This window comes from Syngnathus scovelli, chromosome 4 (assembly GCF_024217435.2).
Source record: "Syngnathus scovelli strain Florida chromosome 4, RoL_Ssco_1.2, whole genome shotgun sequence".
In the NCBI taxonomy this organism is placed as follows: domain Eukaryota; kingdom Metazoa; phylum Chordata; class Actinopteri; order Syngnathiformes; family Syngnathidae; genus Syngnathus; species Syngnathus scovelli.
In genome coordinates, this window is record NC_090850.1 from 22,648,455 (window position 1) to 22,671,417 (window position 22,963).

The following is a 22,963-nucleotide window of genomic DNA, read 5'->3' on the forward strand; positions in this document are numbered from 1 at the left end:
TAAAATATATTTTTGGGGGGCAAATGACACAGAGACACATTTGCATTAATATTTTCATTTTGTTAAGGGAAAAAAAGCACAATACATTTCACCATTCATCCCACTGTTCTATATACAGTACACGTACAATAAGCTATATTATACATTTAAAATATTTGTACAAAATACAAATACATTGTGTGTTAATTTGCAAATGTATGGAATAAAGGCAATATTATTGCAAAGTGGGGGAAATTTTTTTTTTGCATAAAAGCATGTATGCTATGGGGTGGGGAAATTGCCGTTACTTGAATGACTCTTTCCCAAAGCTAATGTTTACAAGGTAAAAAAAAAAAAAAATGCAACTGAATGGGCTTGGTTGTGTGGTTAACATTCCAAACTTGAGGAGTTAGTGGACACAAGTTGCACGTTTGGGGAGACATAATTAGGCATCATGAAAAAGAACTAAGGTTCAACACATTAAGAAAAACAAGAACAATACAAGACAGTTGGCGTACTGTTATTAGTATTATTCCTGGCAGTGAGCTATTCAAAAATATAGTTGACAACTGGCATGCTGCCTTCTCACCGCTAACACTGGGTCAATTCACTTGGCATGTCAGTTACACACACACACATTAACACACTTCAGTCGTTCCACTCAGAAGCACAGCGAGATGTCTGTATGACATTCATAGAAACAGCTAACAAAAAAAGTTTACCCAACATCACAGGTTATGATACATTTATATATAAAAACACATCTAAAGCATCTGATTTTTTTCAGTTTTTTTTGAGGACTTTATATTAAAAAAAAAAAAAAAAAGACTGGCACTGACCACCACGGAGGTGCTTACAATTGGAAGATATGAGGAAAAAAAAAAAAAAAAAGCTTGTGAATGGTGTCAATTGGACAAAGAAGTGACGTCAGTCTGCTGTGATTACACGCGCACTGATTTGGCAAGAAAACGTACAGTCATTATAATTATGAATTCAACAAAGAGATGTTGCAAGGACAACTTACACACACAAAGTGTTAGCAAGATTAAAAAGCGGTCAGTACCTTTGAGGGAATATGAGGTGCTGATGGGCGGGCAAGCTTGGCAGCATCTCAAATCCATTTGACACTACAGGCCTGTGTTTCCATGGCGACACACAGGTACGTTGCTAAAACCAAGTTTTTAGGCAGCTTGTAACAATGGCACCCATTTCACGATAACTTGAAATGGGTCGAATGTCAGAAGAGTTCATCAAGAGTAAAGCTAAAAGACAAATCTCAGTTACTTGAGATCTGTGCGATGTGTCTAATTTTATAGTTTCGGGACAATTTTAAATGTCACCTCATTTTGTTAGACGTGTGGATGAAATCATTCAACGTTGTTGAAATTGTGTCCACTACAAAAAATGCTCATGATAAGTCGTGATGGAAAAACGAAGGTTCAGATTTGCTTCATGAACCAGTTGCTGTTTTTTTTTTACTCCTGTAGATGGCGCTCTTTGCACAAACCACAACACCTTGGCATTTATTAAAAACCTTTAAGCCAACAGTGCCATCTAGAGGCGTTAAAAAAACAACTGTTTCGTGAAGCTTCATTTTCCCATCACTGTTAATCCATGACTCGTCATGCATGCATTGCATGACTAACTGATCTTCACAATCTGCAACTAAATGATTTGTGTACATATGGCCAATAAAAACAATTGGATTGTGAAGCATTCAGTATGTAGCTTGACACCACCTCCATCTTGACGGCTGAGACCTCCAACAGTGAAGTCATGCAAAGCCAACGGCTGAAAACATAAAACAGAATAGCCTTTCAGGTTTTTGAATTCAGTTCAAATCTCACTGAAGCGGCTCGGCCAGGGCTTGACTTCAAAACACGACGGCAAATAAAAGCTCAGCGACTGTTCAGCGCATGGATGATAAACGACGGCAGTGATCTCGCTCACACCAGACTTGGTCCCGAAAATCCATTTTGGTGAGCTATTTAAAAAAAAAAAAAATTTTGAAAATACTGCTCCTTCGGAAGTTTCCATCTGCGAAATGCGATATAACATTACAACAACCGTCATACAAATCAAAGCTGTAAAATATAGTTTTGTTTTTTTAAACGTCTTATTCGTGCGTTGATTCGGAGGTGATTAAAGTGCATCTCGTTCACTGTCAAAGCTGTCCAGTGAAAAGTTTCGTCACATCGCAGAAAGGATGAACACTTCTTCCTCCTCCACTCCGGTTCCTTTTCCGTTACAACTGATCCCAGGTCAGTTTCTCCATCCATCCATCCATCCATCCGGAGTGCTGCATGGCATCTTGAGCGCAGCCCTGTGCGGTTCCGTTTCCCTCGTAGGAAACTTAAAACTCGTATTTTCCCTGAATTCAGCACATCGGGTGCGAGCCGCTTCGGAAGAGATGGACTGCCGTTTACTGTCAACTCCAACGTGCTGATTGTGAACTTGACAGAAGGAGTCTCCAGAGTGACGGTCAGATGGAATAGGTGGAGCTCTCTGACTGCTGACGGATGTAGCACTGGAAACTTTTATCCCCTATTGGATGTTCTCTGGGGAAACAAGAAGAGTGGTGAGATGTTGGGCGACAAAAAAAGAAATAAAAAAATTAAAAATTAAATAAATAAATAAATAAATAAATAAATAAATAAATAAATAAATAAATAAATATAAAAATAAAATTAAAAATAAATGAATTTGCTGAGAAGAACGTACTGGCTGCCTATCTTGGTCTTCTTGAACTTGTCTCGCTTGTACTTGGTATGCTGCTGCTCCAAGGTCTGCACAGCTGAAACGATCAGCTTCAGAGTTTTGTAGGTCTCCTGCGGGTCGTCAATAACAAAGCTGGAATATTCTTCTTGCTCGGGTCCGTCGTACACCGACTTGCTGCCGCAGGCCTCTGCGGGCCAAATTGGAGAGCGACAAAGAAAGTGTGAGGTCAAACGAGTTCAACGCAAACACGGGACGTTTTTGCCCGTGCTGACCTTCCATCTTGATTAGTTTGGTCATGTATGTGCTGTACAGGGAATAGATCCTCTCGGTCTCTCTATCGCCGTCCACGTCCAGCTGGATGTTGGCTGGGAGCCCGCTAGACACAGATGCAGGCAAGAACGTCAGAGAGCAAAAAAACACAAGATAAGGACCACCCAAGAGGACTTTTGGAAAAGTCCACACACCCGGTGCAGGGCGTACAGCCAGGCGCCGTGTCGGCAGAAAGCTTGCAGCACAGCCAGTGGCCGTTGAGGTAGGCTGAAGGATGATAGGTGCTGAGACGTTTGCGGTTGCATTGGCTGACTTTGGTTAAAATGTCGATCCAATCTCGCGCCTCCACACAGTTGTTGGCTTGGATGTAGAGCGCCCGCTCTGGCTGGATGACCTGGAACATCTGCGGGAAGACATGATTCATTTTCTCGAAATCTGTAATATGACTTCTTTTTTTGTTTTTTTGTTAAGCCCTTACATTTTTCATCTTAAATGACTCCTCCTCCAGCCTTTCCACAGCCAGGATGTTTTCTATGGGAATGCTGCAAAGAGCTCCCTCTCCTGGAGGGAAGAAGTAATGCATTAGTGGCGTCACTACGTTTTAAAAATACATTCTTCATACGATTGCTTTTTTAAATATTAAGTAGAAGGCAATTAAGCAGCTTTACTGCTACCTTTAGTCTTGTGGTAAGTGAACTCATGGTTGGTGAGACGAAACCATCTCTTCTTAAAGTTCTTCATTCCAAATCTGTTTCTTCCTTGCGCTCTCTTTATCATAAATCTGAGCGGGAGAGGGCGAGAGACGTTCAGCTGAAAATATTTATAGATGAGCTCAAGCTCAAGGTATTTATGGCGGTAAAATGAGTGCATATATATATCTTGTCTTGTTTGCATTTTTGAAATTGGGTTGTATTGATTGCTGCTTCACTATTTAGAGTCATCTGAAGTAAACTCATTTGCTCACTTGAGGATAAGGATGCTTGTGTTACTTGGCTCAAACACATAAAAAGGAACTTAAATGTAAAAATAATTTTATAATTTATAATAATAATAATTATCTAATTTAGACAAACTGTACTGCTTTGCAATTGCCATTATATAACTAAACAGAAAGCACAAGCTCTTCACAAGTACGAGACGCACGTAATCACTCTGATAGTTTATGAATCCCAAGTGTATTTCCAGTTAATGTTTACAACTTAGAAACAGGTGGTTGGATCGAAGCGTGGGAAATTAGAAACAGCACGCTTGAAAACTGCCAGTACGAGTGCGATGCTGTCGTTAATTGATAAAACATGGAAAGGAAGGCGAACACAAGAGGAACTCGTACGCTAGCGCCAGACTACTCGGAGGGGAAAATGATACGACGGGATTCCTCGTCTCCTTTTTTTACATTCCTGAGCCCCAAACGTGCAGACGTGCCCCGTTTGGAGCGGTGCTGGAGTGTCTCATGTGCAGCGATAAGGTGACACACCAGGCAGAGACTACAAATAGGGTCGGGATGTGGGCAGATATGTGAGAAGCCAGGAATGCGTTCGACGAGCAACGAGAAATGCGAGTCAAACCGTCGTTTAACTTTTGCGGTCCCCAAAGCAAAAAAGTGTCACTTGATTTACTCCCGGCCGTGTAAAACCGAGCGCTGCGTCTTCTAGGAGTGACACGGGAGAGGAGGTGGAGCACTTGGAGGGTTTACAGTGCACACACAAGGGCTCAGCTCACAAAGAGAAGCTCTTACCTGCCCTTGGTGCCTTTTGAGCCCTTCCCATCAACCCTCTTTATTGTGACTTTTACACTTCTACTCCCCGGTGGCAGAAAGACAAGAAGGTGGGGATGTTGATGAGTGAGGCAGGAAATTAAAATTCCTTTGAAACCTCTTTAAAAAACACAATTCAAGTAACAGCAGCGTATGACGGCCACAAAAAGGACCGGATTCATATTGGACCTCCTCGTGAAGGGACGGACGGATCAATAATTGTTATTCAAACAGCAGTGAAATGGTTTGCATTGACAAATATAAATTTTAAGGCAGCTTACCCCTCTTTGAGCATGATCGGTGTTTCAATACTCTTCTGATCCCACTTGCCGGAAGTTGATATGAGGTCTAGAAACTGTGGAATGATAACAACTGTCACCAATATATACTATATTTTTTTTCTTTAATAATTTTCTCAGTCAATCAAAGCCCTTATTTTAGTACCTCGATAGAGCAAAGTTCAGAAATTTTCTCAGCATCCAAAAAGTATTTCATGTTAAAAAAATAACTGCTACAATTTACCGGGTGTGAGAAAAAGGTAAAAATGCCAAAACTCACATTCTTCACAGCATCAGCATACTTCTGCTCATTGAAGTAATCATAAAATCCTGCCATGTAAGTCTCCTTGAAATTGGCCTTAGAGGAAGCAAGTGAAGACAAACGTGATCATAAAATGTGGTTGGGATTACAATAAAAGAATATTTTGGTTACTCACAGATTTTGACGTGGCAAGACTTCCCAACGTCTGGATGGTCTTGGAGATGAGGGTAAGCGTTCTCGAGGTGGCGGCATCCTGCAGCACAAAATAAGAAGGATAAAGGATGCATAACAAACAGCACATTTGAAATTGTTAAGCGACAATCAATCCGACTCACCGGGTGGTGAGGCCGTAACTGAAAGAGATTGGGCGAGAGGATGGCTGGAGCAAAGAAACGCAGGAAGATGAAACTGCTCACTGCTGTGTACCGCACATCTTGGTCTTCATCTTGGAGGGAAGAGAAAATAAAAATAAGTACTGTACAGTTTGGTTACTACAATAGGCTTTTTTATGTTTAAATATTTTTTTAATCAATATTTTTTGCATAATTGATCCGTTCTTGCATTCAGATCTCAACAATAGCATTCTGCAACCACATGGTGGCAGTAGAGTATAGAACGAGGACAGTATACAGGCACTACTCGGAGAGCATAACATCAATCAGCAACCTGTAATTCTGAATGAATTGCAAAAACGTGTCCTCGAACACCTGATGCCGCTTATTACCTTGACCTGAGGTCAGTTACCTTGGAAACGAGTGGCAGCAGACTCTCTCAGCGAGAAGAAGATGTCACACATAACAGTGGGGCAGCGAACGCCAGATGTGGTGATGACGTTGAAGATACGATCCACATAGTGGCGAAGGTTTTCCTGCGGCGGCGAGATAAAGAAGATGTGTCAGATAACGGCGGCCGCACGCCAAAACATTTCCTTACCCTATTTGTGTCGAGGTTTTCTGATTCCTTGAGCTTAACTGGGTCGATTTCGCAGGGCTTGTGTTCTGTGCAGATCTGTGGAGAGATGAAATTAAGAATGCTTCCATAACTGGTGTATAATATAGCAGCTTATTTAAAATGACTTCCTACCTCATCTATGATTGGTTTAAGTGTGACTTGAAGATAATGCATCCCTGCCAGTTTCATGGTCTCGTCGATGCATTTGGACGTGAGCGAGTTCCCCCGAAAAATGGTATTGGGATCCCTACGTGAGAAAGCGGATTAGCCAAAACAAAATTTGGATCAACATACAGAGCTTGAAAAATTCATGAGAGCGCTTTGAAAAAAGATTGATGAATGAGTTTTGAAGAGGAATTGCAATTGGAATTTTTCTTTGAACTCAGAATTTGGGTCAAAGTCTTGCGCAGCCCTCAACCACTAAAACGAAATGTTATGTTCAAGATTCCAAGTAAATGAGGCTAATTTGAAATAATGAAATTATCTCGTAATAAAATATTTTTCATGTCTAAAAATAACTGAAATAAATCGAATCAATTCAATATTTAATCCGATTTGGATACAAGTGTGTGTTGTTGTTACATTCCAAACATACATTTTTTTTTTAATTTACAAACTGAGGTGAGGAAAAAAACGTACGTTGGGTGACGGGCTAATAAAATCATCGTGATCTCTGAATTCACATCTTTCAAAGCGTGAGATTCACAACTCCCGTTCAAAAAAGCAAACATGATTAAACGACACTCACTGCGTACGGTTGACTTCGGCGTGCGCGATGGCGCTGATGAAAGGCACGATCTTGCCGTAATGGAGAAAGAGCCGCACAAGCGGAATTGCGGCTTCTTGCTTCTCCCGACACACCTCTCCCAAAATGTTCGCCGTGGACGCCGACACGGGCTGCGCAGGGGGAGCAAATCACGTCAAGCCTGCGACACCTCAAGATTCACACACACACCTGTACGTTTGCAGAATCCAGCAGCAAATCTCTGAGCGGAGTGTAGTGCTCAGATGGGAAGACGTGGTCCTCGGTGTAAACAATGTTCAGGCGTAGAGATCCCAGCTCTTCTACCTTCACAGACTTCCCTGCATTTTCCCTGGGCTGAAGATAGTACCTGCAAAGACAGCGCAAATGAGACTCGACAAGAGATCGCAAGACCCATGACACCTACCACGCATCATGGACTCCAAATTGACCCAAGACTCTGAGAGGAACCCGCACACCTCCCAGGAACTCATCACCAAACTTCAAGTTGCTGGCATTCCACAGGTCCACCCTGGTGGACATAAATCAGAAGCCACTGTTCAAAGTGTCATTTTTCCAGGTTGCTTTCATTTATACCTCAAAGCCAGTTTGTCCACGTCTTCCTCTTCAACATCAAACTGTCGCTTTGTGGAGCTTAAGGGCCGTGTCACCTAAAAGAAGACATGCTAATCATCAAACTCATTTGGTGTTCACAGTCATGCTGGAACAAAGCAGGTCTTCCTCAATCTATTCCCGCAAGGTTGGAATCATTGACTGCGACTACTATTGTTTACTGTGCAACTTTCGAGAGGCCAGACATTTATGAGTCAGAGTGTCTGCATCAATCACACGCTTGTCCTTCGGGCCGGCAGCGGCACTAAAGGAAGTGGGAGGAGCCACACATGTTGATGGGGGTCAACAAGGGCACATTTTCAAATGTGTACAGTCAACAATTTAGCCTTTTTTCCCTTTAGACTTGTCTCTCATAAAACAAAGCGTTTTAAACTTCCTGATGACGATTAGAAAGTGATTACTGTGATGAAAATATTATGGCTTAATAACGACTGTTCCTTCCAGGACGGGATGTTTGTGGAGTGTGATGCAGTAGATAGCGCAGAAGCGCTAATGTCATTAAGCAATTACTCAATTCGAACGTATTAGCAAAATATTTCTGTTCATTGCTTTAAATAAAATACTCAGAAGATGTTTTTGAAAGGAGCTCAGAGGGATGAAAGCACACACAGTCTCCTGATGTTTTTGTAGGGATAGCTAGTCGATACACTGGGGGAAAAAAAAAAGTTGAATTTGGTTGCACAAAATAAAATCAAAGAAACTTTTTACCTCAAAATAGAAAACTTCATCAAACTGTGGATTATTAGTTTTCCTCTTCACCTTGGTCTTCTTTGCTTCGGACCTGAAGGTAGCAGAAATACAGAAAAAAAAAAATAATTATGGAAGAACATGAATCATACCCGAGACATCCGTCGTGTGCATTATTCAAACCTGGAAGGTCCAAGTAGCGAGACAGCAGCATAAGGGTCACATTGCCCATTGACGATTGGAAGACCTTGGCACTCCAGCACTCTGTCGGGATGCAAACGAGACAAGTTTTTCTTCATTTTTTTTTTAACGAATAAACTCCCCTATAGCCCGTCACACCCGCAAACACGTCACATCCTTATTTGACACTAATTGCAATGCATAGTTGTCTTTACAGGCAACAATTTTTAAAGCCAGTTAAGTCGAACATTCCCTGGGGACGATTAAAGCTCGGTTAAGTTCTCAATTACCACTTAATTAGCCGACTAATGCAAGCGGGTCACAAGCACTGTCAAAACCAGTGAAAAATGACACCAGAAGCAGCAGCAGCAGCTTAAAAAATGCTTTTAGCTCCCTCTCATCGACCCTCTTGGATAGAACCCCAGCGAGTATCAGTCGCGTTTGTATTTTAGCAGCACAAGAGAAATGTGAGCACTTGTACCCATGTGAGCTTTGTTATTTTTCCGTAAAGCTTAGTGGGAGGTGAGAAACAAGACTCGTGTGGGAGTTTGTGCGTGTGGCAAGGAGATAAGTTAATGATACACGAGCAGAGGGTTTATTTTGTTATACCCCCCCCCCCCCCCCCACACACACATTAATCTAAAATCTATGGAAAGAGGTCAAAAGGCCAATACATGAACAGTTAAAAAAATATTTGGCATGTGGAATAATTTATAAAATGCCCATCGCAGCTAATTTAAGGAACAAAATACAAGACAGTTAAAAAAAAAAAACACAATATATCACAAACATATTATTTCAGCTGTTCCGCTGGCAAAATTAATGATGTTTTAATAAGGCCGTCTCACCATAAAGCAACATTCCAGCCTTCAGACGTATTTATTATTCAATTAGAAGGAAATCGCTGGTGTCTGCTCATCGGTATTTTCAAAAAGGCTGACGACTGCATCCATCTCGCTTTTTAAAAACATAAAAAACTAAAAACGTTTTTTCCCACTCTCCTCCCAAAATAGTACAACAGTAAAGCCAAGTCTTTTATTTTTGCTGCCAATAGAAAATATTTGGGCATTAAAGATGAGAACTTTATTCCTCTGTATTTATCTTGCAACGTCTAAAGCCGTCCTGCTCCCAGATGACATCACACTGTAACGGAATTAGCGCACGCAAGACGAGACACCCGGCAGGACGAATCACTTCCTGTGTGTCACTGTGATGCACTACTAGTCACACAGCCCGATGAAACAAACACACACACACACACACACAGGGATGCCTAATAAAGAAGGGCTGCGTTAAGCGTCTCTAATGCCGGCGCACTTCCTGTCCAATAAGCTTGTTTATGTAACCCCTGCTTGGCCTACTCTCCGGCCCCCCTCTCATCTCGGCGTTGAGCTCTGACATGCCGCTCAGACTGCCTGGCAGACATCTTTGCTTGAGTTCATGCGACTCGTTTTCATGTTAATGCGCTAGTTTGGGGCGCCCCCGCATCCTGTCAAAAACAATTCCAATCCAGCAGCAGGATAATGAATCAGAGAGCGCTCCCAAAAAAAAAAAAAATTGTGTTAAGCAGTATAGCAGATGAAGGATGAGCTATTACTGAAGCTAATCCATGGTTAATAGATAACATATTTTTCAACGAGAATAACAATCAGTAACATGTTGTCCAAATATTAGAGATTCAGGTGAATGTACAATATTCGTAAAAACGAAATTGAGGCAAAAAAGCTGATGTAGTTGTTCCGTGCATTTAAAACAGGTTCCTCGAGTTGCAAAAAATGCAAATCAAACACAAATATTTGCCACTCTTGGAACAAACACTAAATCTGTAACCAGGATCAAATGTCTGCAAGGATTTCTTTGAATGAGTCGTGAATGGGCCGCCAAGAACCGAATAAGATGACCTTGTGATCTCGGCTCTAAGCACCTTAGCCACTAAGTGTGGGAACGCGGCCATCATCATCATCATCACACTTGTACTCCTTGACTACTTTAGAAGTGGTCAAATAACAGGGATGATAAAAAACAGCAGCAAGCATTTATTCGTGGAGGCCCCGGCGCACAGGAAGCTACTGCAGTCAAAACTTTCGCAAGAATGTTTACTGGAGGAAGCGAGAGACAAAAACGCAAAGGGACACGCCGTCATCTGAGGACGACTTGCCAGCTCGATCCATCCATTCGCTAATTCGGAACGGAATAACGGTGAGGCCGAGCGAAACCGCAGGTGACGGGAAATGGCGGGAACGCTCGGGAGTGTTGATTTATTACAAAAGCCTGCGTGCGGATGCACATCCTGCAAGTTGACGCGCCGTCTTTTGAGTAAATACCGCCTCGCCGTTCGACTTGTGTAACATTAGACGTGTAAAACGAGAATGGGAGGATAGTCACGAGAGGACAGACTTTCTTTCCCATGCTTCAACAGTTACCAAAAGAGAAAAAGTGCAGGGTTTCTATCTGTTTATGTTATTTTGGATTTTCTAAACCGTAGGTGTCAAACTCAAGACCCAGGGGCCAGATACGGCCTGCCAAATCATTTGGCCCGTGAAGACAAATTGTGCATCGACTTCATGTGTCAAATTGTCTTCACTTGAGAAAATTATTATTTATCTTTTTGAACATAACGGCCCTCCGAAGGAAACTATGAGGACAATGCGGCCTGCGAAAAAAAAAATGAGAATCTAAACTATTCGGAGTAGATGGACAGGATAACGTGATAATGAGTCTTTGTGTTTGTTCAATGCAATAGCAGAGGAAGCATGAGCAAAGCCTCACCGCGTGGCCAGTTTGTGGTTGATGACTCCGCTGTCTGTGATGACTTCACTCAAACGGAGCTCCAGGTGCACTTTTCCCTGCCCAAAAAATGCACACAAGTGACAATTCACAAAGAGGAAATATTCACAGACTCAAGAATAATTCACATTACTTTTATATATTTGTGTTTCTTTTCGTGTGCATCTGGAATAAACCAAAAACAAAAAGGGGAAACATTTTTTTTCTCAATCATGCACTCCTAATAAATTAGCCAATGAAATCATTAAAGGAATTTCTGAGCCAAAGTGTTTTCAATATTGTATTATACACTTACAAAGAGTCATGTAATCCTTTGCAAACATCTTATGAGTCTTAATGAAAAGCGTCAGGTCCAATTTCAAATCTTATCACGGTACATTTAATGGGGACATTTCCGGGCCTACAATAGAATCCTCCCACCATGTGTGAAATTAGTCCTGTATGAAGGTCAATTACAGACATATCAAAACACTTCCTTCTTAAATGAATTACACTAAATAAAAGCACAAATCGTGGCCTAGAGGGGGAAAATAGTCACACTGAAGTTATTTGTATTCGGAAGTGATTGGATGAATGACATCATGATAATGTGGCGGTACAGCTGATTAGAAACGCCGCGTTAATTAATAGCGTCGCTACGCAAACTCACAGGCGTCACGCTCCGTCCGAGCTATTTGAGCAAAGCCGAGACGACAATGCGTCCTCTATTGAAAAGAGGCGAGAGACGGACGCTATCTGCCGACTTCATTTGATCCTTTCTCGCTGGCTTTTTCTCTCCAACGCCTATTCTGCTCGTACATCCTTCCGCCTCGGATGAATGCGTCTCTGTTCCGGGGCCACACACGCCCATCTGTCTGCAGATGTTACCATTCACTGTGTGAGAGCATCTGTGAGGAACCACTGGGGTGTGTGCGTATGTGTGTGTGTGTGTGTGCGTGAGCCAGACGCCTGAATAGTGAATAGCCCAACAGTGCGTGTGCAGAAATCACCCACTGGAAGCTAAATCCTAAAAAAAAAAAAAATCCAAAAAAGCTACAATACCAGACTGCTGACCTCCACCCAAGCCTTCTAAAAATAAATTCTTAAAAATTCCAGTCACACAGCATAAAATATAAAAACAACAACTAATGTACTCTTCAAAGAGGTGATAAAAATCTTCCGGTTCTCGGATGATTAAAAAGGCGCAGTTTGTAAAAAATGTGCTCCATTTTATTTCATCAAGCGCTTGAACAAAATAAAATCATTTGAATCCAATTTTTAAATATATTATTTGAACCAGATGATTTTATTTTGTGCAACCACGTGATGGAATAAAATTGAGTCAATTCAATTATTTCTTTCATTGTACTGTGCGACTCTGCATTTCTTTTTTAATGAATATTTAAATCACTTCAAAAGGGCGCCAAGTAAACAACCAAAGCATGAAAACCCGTTTTTTTTTTTTTTCCCTCTGCAGCTTGAGATGATATCTTAGAGTACTGATGAGAAACAAAACAAAACACAAAAAAAAGTTGAACCCTGTCCAGGTCAGTCTTTCCTCAGTCTGTCTGTTGCTCAACAATGACTCAGAGTTCCAGGAAGTTTCTTCTCAGCTCCACTCATGGCTTGCCATCGTTTCACAAAAAAGCCATGCCCCGAGTCTTTAACGATTCCAAAAGGGAGCAGAAGCGATTACAGGTGAGCTATTTAAAGTGTTGTCTGTACTGACCTGCACCTCTGAGTCAGCGCTGACAGGTTGGAGTTGGAACCAGGTGTCTTTCCCGTGGTATTTCTGCAGGTCTTCTTTCTTCACCGCAACCTTACCTGTGCAGAATGACGGATGAGCTCTTTCACCGAAAAAACAAAAACATTTTGAGCTTTTTTTTACCCACCAATACTCGAGTCCCTCCTGAAGACATCCCTGTCAAAGATATAGAAGGAGAGATGTCTGAAGCTACGTGGGATCTCACAATAGAAGTCCTCTCCATAGAAGGGACTGTTGGAGAAAGGAACACAAAAAAAAAGTGATGTGAAGAGAAAACCTCAAGGCTAAAGTAGATCCTCCACATGCAAGAATATGAGTCACCTGAGATGTTAATAGCTAGAGGAGATAAAATTACAGTACAATGGAGCAAGATGTAAGAGGAGCCTACACAAGCACAACAAAATACAATTTACAGACGGATCAGCATCAAACCGGGCGAGACTTCCACCACGTCGGTGATTGACGAGTGGAACCGCTTTTGTGCACAGTTGCATATGATTGGATTAAGATCTCTGTTGACATGTCTGTCAGTCAAGCGTGGCAAAGTTGACTCGCTGTCTCCTGGAATTGTTATTCTTTTTTTTTTCATCTGATCGTACTTGTTCAGTTAGAAAATTTGACAACGTTGGTTATACGATTTTTATTATTATATTTATATAATAAAATATTTATTTTTTATTATTATATTTATTGTATATATATTATGCTATATTTTTATTATATATTTTATTTTATTATATTATTTTTCTTCTGTTGAAAGTTTTGTTTTATTGCAACTTCCCGAGAAGCGAGATGGCGGGCCTGCATACCACAGCGACTTCTCCACAATCTTGGTCCTGAAGACTTCTTCTTGATCCAGGTTGACAGTACAGTAACAATCCCTCATCCTGTTTGGCCCCGGGTACGGAGGGATGTTTTTAGCTTCTCCTGTGCAAGAAGAAAGCCGAGTGAGTGCTTATTATTCAGGAACGCTGCAGTAAGCAATAACAAAATGTTCACTCAGGCACAATAATGAATGTAATTATTTATTAAAGAAGAGTGACAGTAATGAAACACCTTTTGGTAAGTATGTAACTTGTTTTGAATGAGACACACACATTATTATGACATCATCAAATGGCTACTTTTGAACTCGATAGGCATTTCCAACAATGTCTGATCGGTGAATGGAAGGAACTGAGTGGGACGCTTCCTTCATCCTGCTCTGACTGTTCCTCAAACATATGTGACAGATAGCACTCCTTTTCACAAGAATGCGGGCCAACCACCCACATGGACGCACACGTGCGTGCAGATATTGTCCCGAACCCTCATGAGGACCACATTCTCCTTCCAAAAGCCTCAGATGAATTGAAGTCGATCCTTCGGAGACCCGTGGCTACATGTGTTTTGGCTCAACATGCCTTTCTCACATGTGTGCAGCCACATGTTGTTCAGCAAGTGAGCTACAACCGATTGATCACCAGTATTTCAAGTTTTGGACTCAATGACATCTTCATAATTATGTGCTGTTGAGCGTCAGGAATCTACACTGTAAAAAAAGCAATTAGTATTTTCCGGGTATAAAACAATCATGTAGGTTGGAAAAACTTGAAGATCTGGATGACATGGCAGCAAAGTGAGTTGTTTTTTCTTATTTTTATTTTATCATATTATTTTTATTTTATTTATACTTATTATTTAATTACTTTTTTATTTACTTGTTTTTTTTTTATAAATGGGACAACTGTTCTGTTCTTTGTTGTGAAATGCAGAAAGGATGATTTCCATAACAGCAAAACTTTAAACATTTTTGCAAGAGGAGTGATAAGGAGACATTTGCTTGTATTTAAACATTACAAACGCTTTGCTGTATGCGCCAATACAATACACGGCACTGTTTCCGTGTGCCTGATGGGGGGAAAGAGGGGGGCGAGAGTTGACTTTTGACCCCCGAATAACTGGCTGTAAAGCAGCAAACGGATTCTCTCCATAAAAGGACACGATGACGAGTCAGACATGTTTAATCAATTTTTCCCCTAACGATTGCGTTTCCATAGGGAATCTTGCAAACCATCTTTTGACACAAATTTGTATTTTCATAAGTGTATTTTCTGCTTCTGTGCACCTGGTGACATTTTGAATGCATTGTATTGTATTGTATTAAAACATTGAATTAAAACTCCTAGGACGGGTATTGATGCTCCTGAACTTTGACCTCGACGGTTCTGAACAGCACGTGGTGAACTGCTTTGTGGCCCTTGCAGCATGTAAGCCAATTACAGGAGTAAAGTTTGCTTGCTCTTTGCGGAAACTGGACTGAGCCATTGCTTCCAATACAGTTGGAATGGCCTCAGGGCGTTTGTGACGTCTATTTTCTTTGGCACCCTTTTTGCTCCCATGTCAACTCTTCTGTGATACTATAGAACGGAAGACATCTTGTCAAAATCCCCTAAATGTAAAGTTGTGACTCCTAACCACACCCTGCTGAGTAAAAATTGTTTCTACCTTATTTCCAAGCGTAACACCCTTCTTGTGCTTCACTTTGATTATTTATCCTCTTAGCAATAATCCCTCATTTCCAATATTTGTTTTCATTTCATCCATGACCTCGATTGGATTGCGGCCTGAAGGTTATGTGTTTTTTTTTTTTTTCCTTGTAGTCTTTGATTTAGTCAACAAAACTTAAAATAGACAGCACAAATAAGCGATCACAAAAATTATCCATGTGCCTTCTATTTTCCTCTCCTCATTACATCAGCCCATTGTTAGTATATTTCCTTTTGAAACCTCATTTATTTATATTTTCCCTTTCCTCCACTCGCCCTATTTTCTCCTCCGGCGGGGTTGGATTTCATTTTTTTTCCCTGTTTAATATTAAAAACAAACAAGAACAACACACTTCTCCTCTCATCATGCAAAGCTCATCAATGGAATCCTTGGAGAATATCTTGCCCTAGTAGGAAAACAAATCTTGGAAGGTAAAATCAAATCCGCACAGAAAATTGCAGAAATAGCCCAAAGAAAGTGAAACTACGACCCAAAGGGTCAAGTGAGCTCTCCATCTGATTACATTTTGTGGAAGATGCAAGAGGCGAAAATGTGTGCAAGGGAAGGAGGAAGCACAAGTGGTTGAAGCAATGCCCTGGAGGGAAATGTGCTGCTTTGTTAATCTTCCTTCTCGATTGCGTGTACGGTTACAGCAAAAAAAAACGACTTGTTATTCTAATCTCCGGTGACGTGAACACATTGGAGAATACACAGGCATGAATATTTTCAGTCGCTGTCCTCGCAACACGCATGGAGGGGCTTAAGGAAACAATTATCCGCGGCCGACTCAATGAGGGAGATCAACGACTTGCTGAGGAGAAAGAAAGAACGAAAGAAAGAAAGGGGAGTGCTCCAGAGCGGTTTGCATTGGGAGAATGCTACAAGAGGAAATGAGATGAGGAGAAAGGAATTTCAACGGGATCCAAAATGTAGCTTGAAAAGAGCAAAAGTTATGAGCCAGTGTGTGTGCGGCCACAAATCTTAAAGAAACATGCCCTCTGATGAAGTCAAATGCGACTAACTGGTTCCTTGGCTCAAACTCCTGACACGACAATTCCCCTAACGCTACTTGACACTTTCTTTTGTAAGCGCTTCCTTGACTGGTAAATATTCAAAGAGTTCAAAAGCCACAAGCTTGATGTACAGTATGTGAACAAAACACCTTAAAATAAAAAAACACATTTTGTTTGTTTATCATCACGCTACTTCTAATTGAACAGAATCATCTTTGGAACTTGTATTTTGAACCCACGTGTGACCTCGGATGACCTCCTTATGAAACCACCATGTTTATTCACTAATTGTAGGACTCATTCCAAAGCCATTGAATGTAAAATATGTAATTGCATGACTCATCCCTGCAAGTTCTGCAACCATGACAGCTCATATTGTTACAGTAACAATAAAACATTTGTTGTTGAAGACGACTAGTCACAAAACAATTAATGCCTAAAAAGAAACAACATTATATATCATATTGAAAGCCAGTCCAGCCTGAGGCCCAAATAAACAAGCACAACACATAAAAGAACAAATAAAACAAAATAACAACTCCCTTTTCCCATTTATTAAACCAAGATGTGAGATATGCACACAGTCTCTTGACAATAAATTGGGCAAATGTAGTAAATAAAATCTTGTAAACTGTGGATTAATTTTATCTAAACTCATAACATGTGAATTGATGTCATGTGCACGACTTGGTGATTTCTTTTCCGTCAATTTTTACAGTAACATCAAAACAATGTGCTGATCCGTTTGGAAAAATGTATTTACCTTTAAAGCACACTATCGTCCTTGGAGAAAGAAAAACATGATTGGGTTACTGATCAAACCTATTCCCATCATGTGCTGGCAATAGCTAATGTTCACACCAGTCTGGTGAGTCTCAGTGGAAAACTTGAGTGAGACAAAAATAAACAACCACAAACATGCTCTCAAACACACACTTGTGCAGAGACTTTGTGTATGTACGCTAAATATGGGAACACGTTCCACGTGAGGATGTGATACCATCCAAATGATGGCTAGGCAGCTTGGCTTGGACTTTCAGAACATTTCTAAGCCTCATCAACAAATAAAATGCATCTACCTTTTAGTCATATGGACTAGTGGGAACACCAACCGTCACTGGCAACAAATCACGAGCGTTTAACCCAACAGCGGTTGTACCGTATTTTCCGGACTATAAGTCGCTCTAGAGTATAAGTCGCACCAACCATAAAATACATAATAAAGAATTAAAAGACATATATAAGTCACACTGGAGTATAAGTCGCATTTTTGCGGGAAATTTATTTGATAAAATCCAACACCAAGAACAGATTTGTCATCTTGAAAGGCAATTTAAAATAAAAATAGAATAAGCAACAACAGGCTGAACGGTACGGTATGCTAATGTTACATAAACACATAAACAAGGAACTGACGGAACATAATAAGAGTTATTCAAATAACTATAGCATAAATAACGTGCTAACAAGTTTATCGAACCATCCCTGTCACTCCAAATCATTAAATCCAACCAAATCTTCATCCTCTGTGTCACTTAGAAACAACTCCGCTAACTCCAGAAGAAGAAGATGCAGCGCTTCCTCTTCTACGTGGCTTACTTCAGACTCATCATCAGTTGCAGTTCCAATTATTCCGCAGGCCTAGAGCGCCCTCATAGGGTTTAGTGTGAAAATAACGTGATTTCACACACATTTTCACACATAAGTCGCTCCTGAGTATAAGTCGCACCCCCGACCATACAATGAAAAACAACTGTGACTTATAGTCTGGAAAATACGGTACTTCATGCTTGTTATGCCACAGTGAGCAGCTAGAGGGCAGCCTGGGAAGCGGTCCCATCGCCAGCACACTCCAAAGCCTTTATTTATCCTTTCAAAGCCAGCATGCTGGGCCTACTGGGGCATTTCTTCACTCTTCCAAAGTACTGCTCTCTCAATGCGGTTTGATTACTGAACAGGAAGGAGCTGTTGTGTTCGAAACACTGTCTGCGTCTAAAGAGTCAACACAAATGTTTACACGGTACACGTAAGAGAACATTGCTTTCTAGGAAACGCCACAGGAAATGCATCGAGAAGTCGTTCAGTGAAAGACAGGAGAAGTCTGCTTCACTAACATTCCTCGCTCCGTGCCTTCTTTTCAGTCTGGACAGGGGGGGGGGGGTCTGGGAACCTCTGTTAGACAGCTGTGAAGGGGGCGAGGGGGTAAGTGGAGGGGAATTCTGTCGAAGGAAACCCAATTTTTTTTTCTAAGCTTCAACCCGACAAAGTCACATAGCCAGCTTTCGAAGCACGCTGATCGTTCCTGTTGTGTTTCCACAACATCCCAAAATACACTTGAACTGTAAAGATGCGATAAAATGATAACAACAAACTGCTGGGTCAACGCTGTAATAAATATGCTGAGCAATCATAATATGAGAATTTCTGCCAACAGCATCTCATGTCACATATGTAAACATTTCATCGAAGTATCTGTTCTCAATTGTGCGCGCCACACAACGAGTCGGCATTCCGACCGCATGATGACATCAGTGCCAGCTTCTGGGATGAGGTATAAAATATTTTTTGGGACAATTGCGTTGAACGCAACGGGAGTGTTGAGTGAGAAACTTTGCATCAGCCACTATTTCTCAGCTCAGTCGCTAGCTGAGGGCCGCATATCGCTAAAATGACTCGGTCAGCTATTCCATAGTCGCCCCGGGGAAAATATACATAAATAACAACAGGTTGCGTAAAAATATCTCAACATGAATATGACCAGTTGAATGATACCGTCAACGAAATCAGCTAGCTAACATGCTAGCTGTTCATTTTTGAAAATGTTAGCATGTTAGCTGTGCCGCTGAAAGTTCCGCTGCCTCTCCTACATGTTAGACAGCAGTTCTGTCCCTCTCTTGTGTCCCACCACATCTGCTACGTATTAGCTTGATGCCATGCAGGAAAAAACACAATTCTTCTGTAGTCCACTGCAGCTAATCAGGAAGTGAATTGGGGGGCAGTTTCCTGTTTCCTGTTTTACAGACAGTATGGACTCCCACTATCCTTTCTTGGTTTCCGAAAAGCATGTGCTCCTCCGGTAAACTCAGGGGAGTCGTCATTTGGCAGAGAGTGTCCCAATAGTAAGTCGTTTCCGGAAAAAAAAAAATGTTGAGGTCTGAGTGTGATGAAAACAGTGTGAAGCAAGTCTAAGAATCACGCAGCACGACGGCTGCTCGCTGACTAGACTGCGGGAATTCTTTCGTGGTGAAAACAGCGATAACAGGAAGACTAGTTATTGAAAAAGGTGTTAATATATTTTATATTTTTTTCAGGGTACATTTGGAAGTCAATGCATGATTCAAATATTAGCTTTGGTAGCTTAATTTTGGATCAGCATGACTGTTTTTGTTGAACACGTGTCTATGGGTGTGTCACTTATCAATTTATTTACTAATTTATTTCATTTATTTTCGGGTCCTCCTTCCTGTAGGCCGCTTAGAGTCAAAACAATCGGGACACCACAGATGAATGGGGGTGCCAGATGTCACTGAGATTGTCCCTTATTGACCAGGAATAACAATTAGGGCACACACAGGAAATGAATGTGCCAGTGAAAGACAAAAGATAGAAACATACAAGAGCACACCCTCTTTCAGAACAAACACATACTATCATTTCAACAGGAGTCTAGGGTCACTAAATAAAAAAAAAAAATACAAATTGTGAAACACTTGGATTTATCATATTTGGAATAAAATTCTAGATCTGATAAAAGAGCCAAATTAAAGATTCCAGCTTGTTTGGTAAAATAGAAACTCTTATTTACATTTTTTAAATCTGATGATTCTAAGATAATCAAAGGTTTAAAGAGACTTGAGAATTCCATCAGATTAAATCCACTGCCTTTATCTTCAAAGGTTCAAGACTTGCTTCAGAGATCCTTGTTTCTTAAAGTGTAATAATCATTATCTCTTATAACATGGATAGGAAATAGACACCCATTCAGTCCAGTAGACATGTAGCCTTGAGGCAAGTATGCTTCATGCGCTGGAATGATCATTTCTAAAAAGGGTCAAGAAGGTTCTAACAGAGCTTTCACTAGAAGATGCATTCAGCATTTTATAGCTTCATTCATAACAAATCGGTGGATGCACTTAACATGCCTCTCGCAAACCAGGATACCCACTGGAGATATCTAAAAATAGCAAGCTTTTTTGCAACAATCAATTGTGTGTGTGTGTGTGACTGAGATGGAGCAGAAGAAAACACACAAATAAATGCGAATTATTATCCAGCGTATACGCATATGCAAATAAAGCCATTGCAATGGGAAAAGACGGGTCTTGTATGCCAGCTGCAACATTCCCACAGTCCCCCCCCCCCCCCCCCCCCCATAGAAGTCTCTTTTCCACTCATTTGTTGTACAGTCTACACAGAACTGCATGTGATTTGAATTAGAATAACATTAACAAGACAGATCGGTCCCGTTCCTGCAGCCCTCGGTGCCTGTCTGGCCCATTAATGAGGAGCCATCCATAGAGGCGCTCAGATTGGGGGTGGGGATTTTTTTCTCCTTCTTTTCTTACCTATTTTAATTTTAACGCTCTGAAAAACCCGCAGACCTTCCTCTTCTACCGCCATGCTCTCCGCCGTCCCTCAGTTCCCTTTAGCCGGCTGAACAGACGCGGTCCTCCACGCTGGTCGCTTGCAGCTTCTCCAGCAATGGGATATTCCAGAGGTTTTGCACATCTATGCGCACATCGCTGCGATCGCACTCCGAGCCGAGCAACGCGCCGCTGGCTGCTTGAGAACAAGGAGACCGCTACAGCTCTCTGTCTGTCGTTCACGCAGCAGCAGCAGCAGCAGCAGCAACGGCGGAGGAGGCGGAGTCTTCGCAGAGCCCCGCCCACTTAACGGAGCCCCGCCCACTTAGGTGAGGCGTGTCAGAGGAGAGGAAGTACAGTTGAAAGAAAGAACCCTTTATTCCATAGGTGTCAAACTCAAGGCCCGGGGGCCAGATACGGCCCGCCAAATCATTTTATGTGGCCCGCAAAGACAAATTGTGCATCAACTTGTGTCAATACTAAAATTGCAAATTGTCTTCACTTTTAAAAAAATAAAGATATTGATCAAGTTTTATTATCATGCATCTTTTCAAATATCTGCTTTTACTCGTCTCTGATTTCAAAACTGTTGTTATTCATCAGTTTGTTGTGTAGCTTATACTGTATATCATATATTGACAGTCATAATGGCCCTCCGAAGGAAACTATGATTATGATGCGGCCCTCGACAAAAATGAGTTTGACACCCCTGCTTTATTCTAATCTCATCCGACATAAGACATAATGCTCATTTGTTATTGTCCGTCAGAGAGATATTTGTATCAAAGTAGAGATTAAAAAAATAGATGGGGTTGGGGGGGTTGGTCATGGATAGGCATTGACCGCCCCCGCACACGCACAGCATGATGCCGATGGCTAAATTATACAGAAAAAGAACAGCCCATAATTACGGGCTTTTCAGAAAGTATAATTTTAGCAGTTGGCAAGACTGGTTTTCATGCCCACATACTTGACGTTGAAGCCATCCTTGAGCTTCGGCAAAAAAGAGATCATGTTTCCTTCATTCTCAAGTGACTTCATCACAATTGATTGGCACTTAAATCAAATGAATTGCAGATGCTTTTGAGAGAGAAAAAATCATTAATGAGAGATTAGATCTATCCTGATGGACTTTATAAAAATGTGGAGTGTGTCTAGCATTTTTTTTTTTTTTTGGGAAGTATATTCAGATGCAAGTACTGTGAAAGTCATAGAATACAAAGAGGCCAGGATAGAAATGGACCCACATTGACCTTAAAACAGATTGAAGAGTCCTACTGAAGTGTTGACCTGACCAATGAGAGGTTTGTCCCAGAGGGATTAAAGATCCATTCAGGTGCAAGGCCCGAGGCTACTATCAACCCAGGCTTGAGCGTATTGGGCCACGCCCACGAGAGCATAATGGCCACAATTCTCAAAATATCCCAGCGCCGATGTGGAACATAAGACCTCAGCTGGCCGAGCCACGACTGTGGGCGTAAAGAGCGGTTGGACTTCCCCTTCAGCAGAAATCACAGCTCGCTTCACAGTTGAGATTAGCAGTGACTTTTTTGGAAAAGCTCTAAAGCTCATTTGGAGGCAGTATCTCCATTAGACATGCCTGAGATCAGAAATCAAACTCTCCACATAGCTGTCCGAGGCAGGAATGTGGCGGCGGCCCAAGTCAGCCGAATGAACGCCGACTTCAGTGACCTCGGATCCCAACATTTACAGAAGAAAAACGATAACCCGGTAGGCCTACCAAAAGAGCCACATCCTGTAGCATCAAAGATGCACCCTTGCTGCATCATATACAGAACTCGTATTTAAAACCACATTTGCACTTCAATGTTGTGACGACGCCCTGTGGCACAC

General features: G+C 41.4%; 1 protein-coding gene across 3 annotated transcripts; it reads right to left on the reverse strand.

The window, feature by feature from the left end:
• Positions 1-39: 39 nt before the first annotated feature.
• Positions 40-21,383, reverse strand: rasa3 (RAS p21 protein activator 3). 3 transcript variants are annotated; one of them, XM_049718017.2, is made up of 25 exons: positions 21,092-21,383; positions 13,794-13,911; positions 13,112-13,215; positions 12,949-13,043; positions 11,223-11,299; positions 8,457-8,537; positions 8,295-8,367; positions 7,551-7,624; positions 7,381-7,485; positions 7,173-7,323; positions 6,960-7,108; positions 6,344-6,458; positions 6,194-6,268; positions 6,005-6,128; positions 5,596-5,705; positions 5,436-5,513; positions 5,279-5,356; positions 5,002-5,075; positions 4,703-4,762; positions 3,642-3,748; positions 3,446-3,528; positions 3,162-3,370; positions 2,970-3,073; positions 2,701-2,884; positions 40-2,537 (listed from the first exon to the last, which is right to left on the reverse strand). In XM_049718017.2, exons 1-25 carry the CDS (start codon positions 21,144-21,146, stop codon positions 2,462-2,464), a joined length of 2,559 nt encoding a protein of 852 aa, XP_049573974.1. In that variant the 5' UTR covers positions 21,147-21,383; the 3' UTR covers positions 40-2,461. The 3 variants fall into 3 exon arrangements, with proteins under 3 accessions (XP_049573974.1, XP_049573973.1, XP_049573975.1); XM_049718016.2 differs by having other exon boundaries at positions 7,167-7,323; positions 21,092-21,377; XM_049718018.2 differs by lacking the exon at positions 4,703-4,762 and having other exon boundaries at positions 7,167-7,323; positions 21,092-21,375.
• Positions 21,384-22,963: the final 1,580 nt, after the last annotated feature.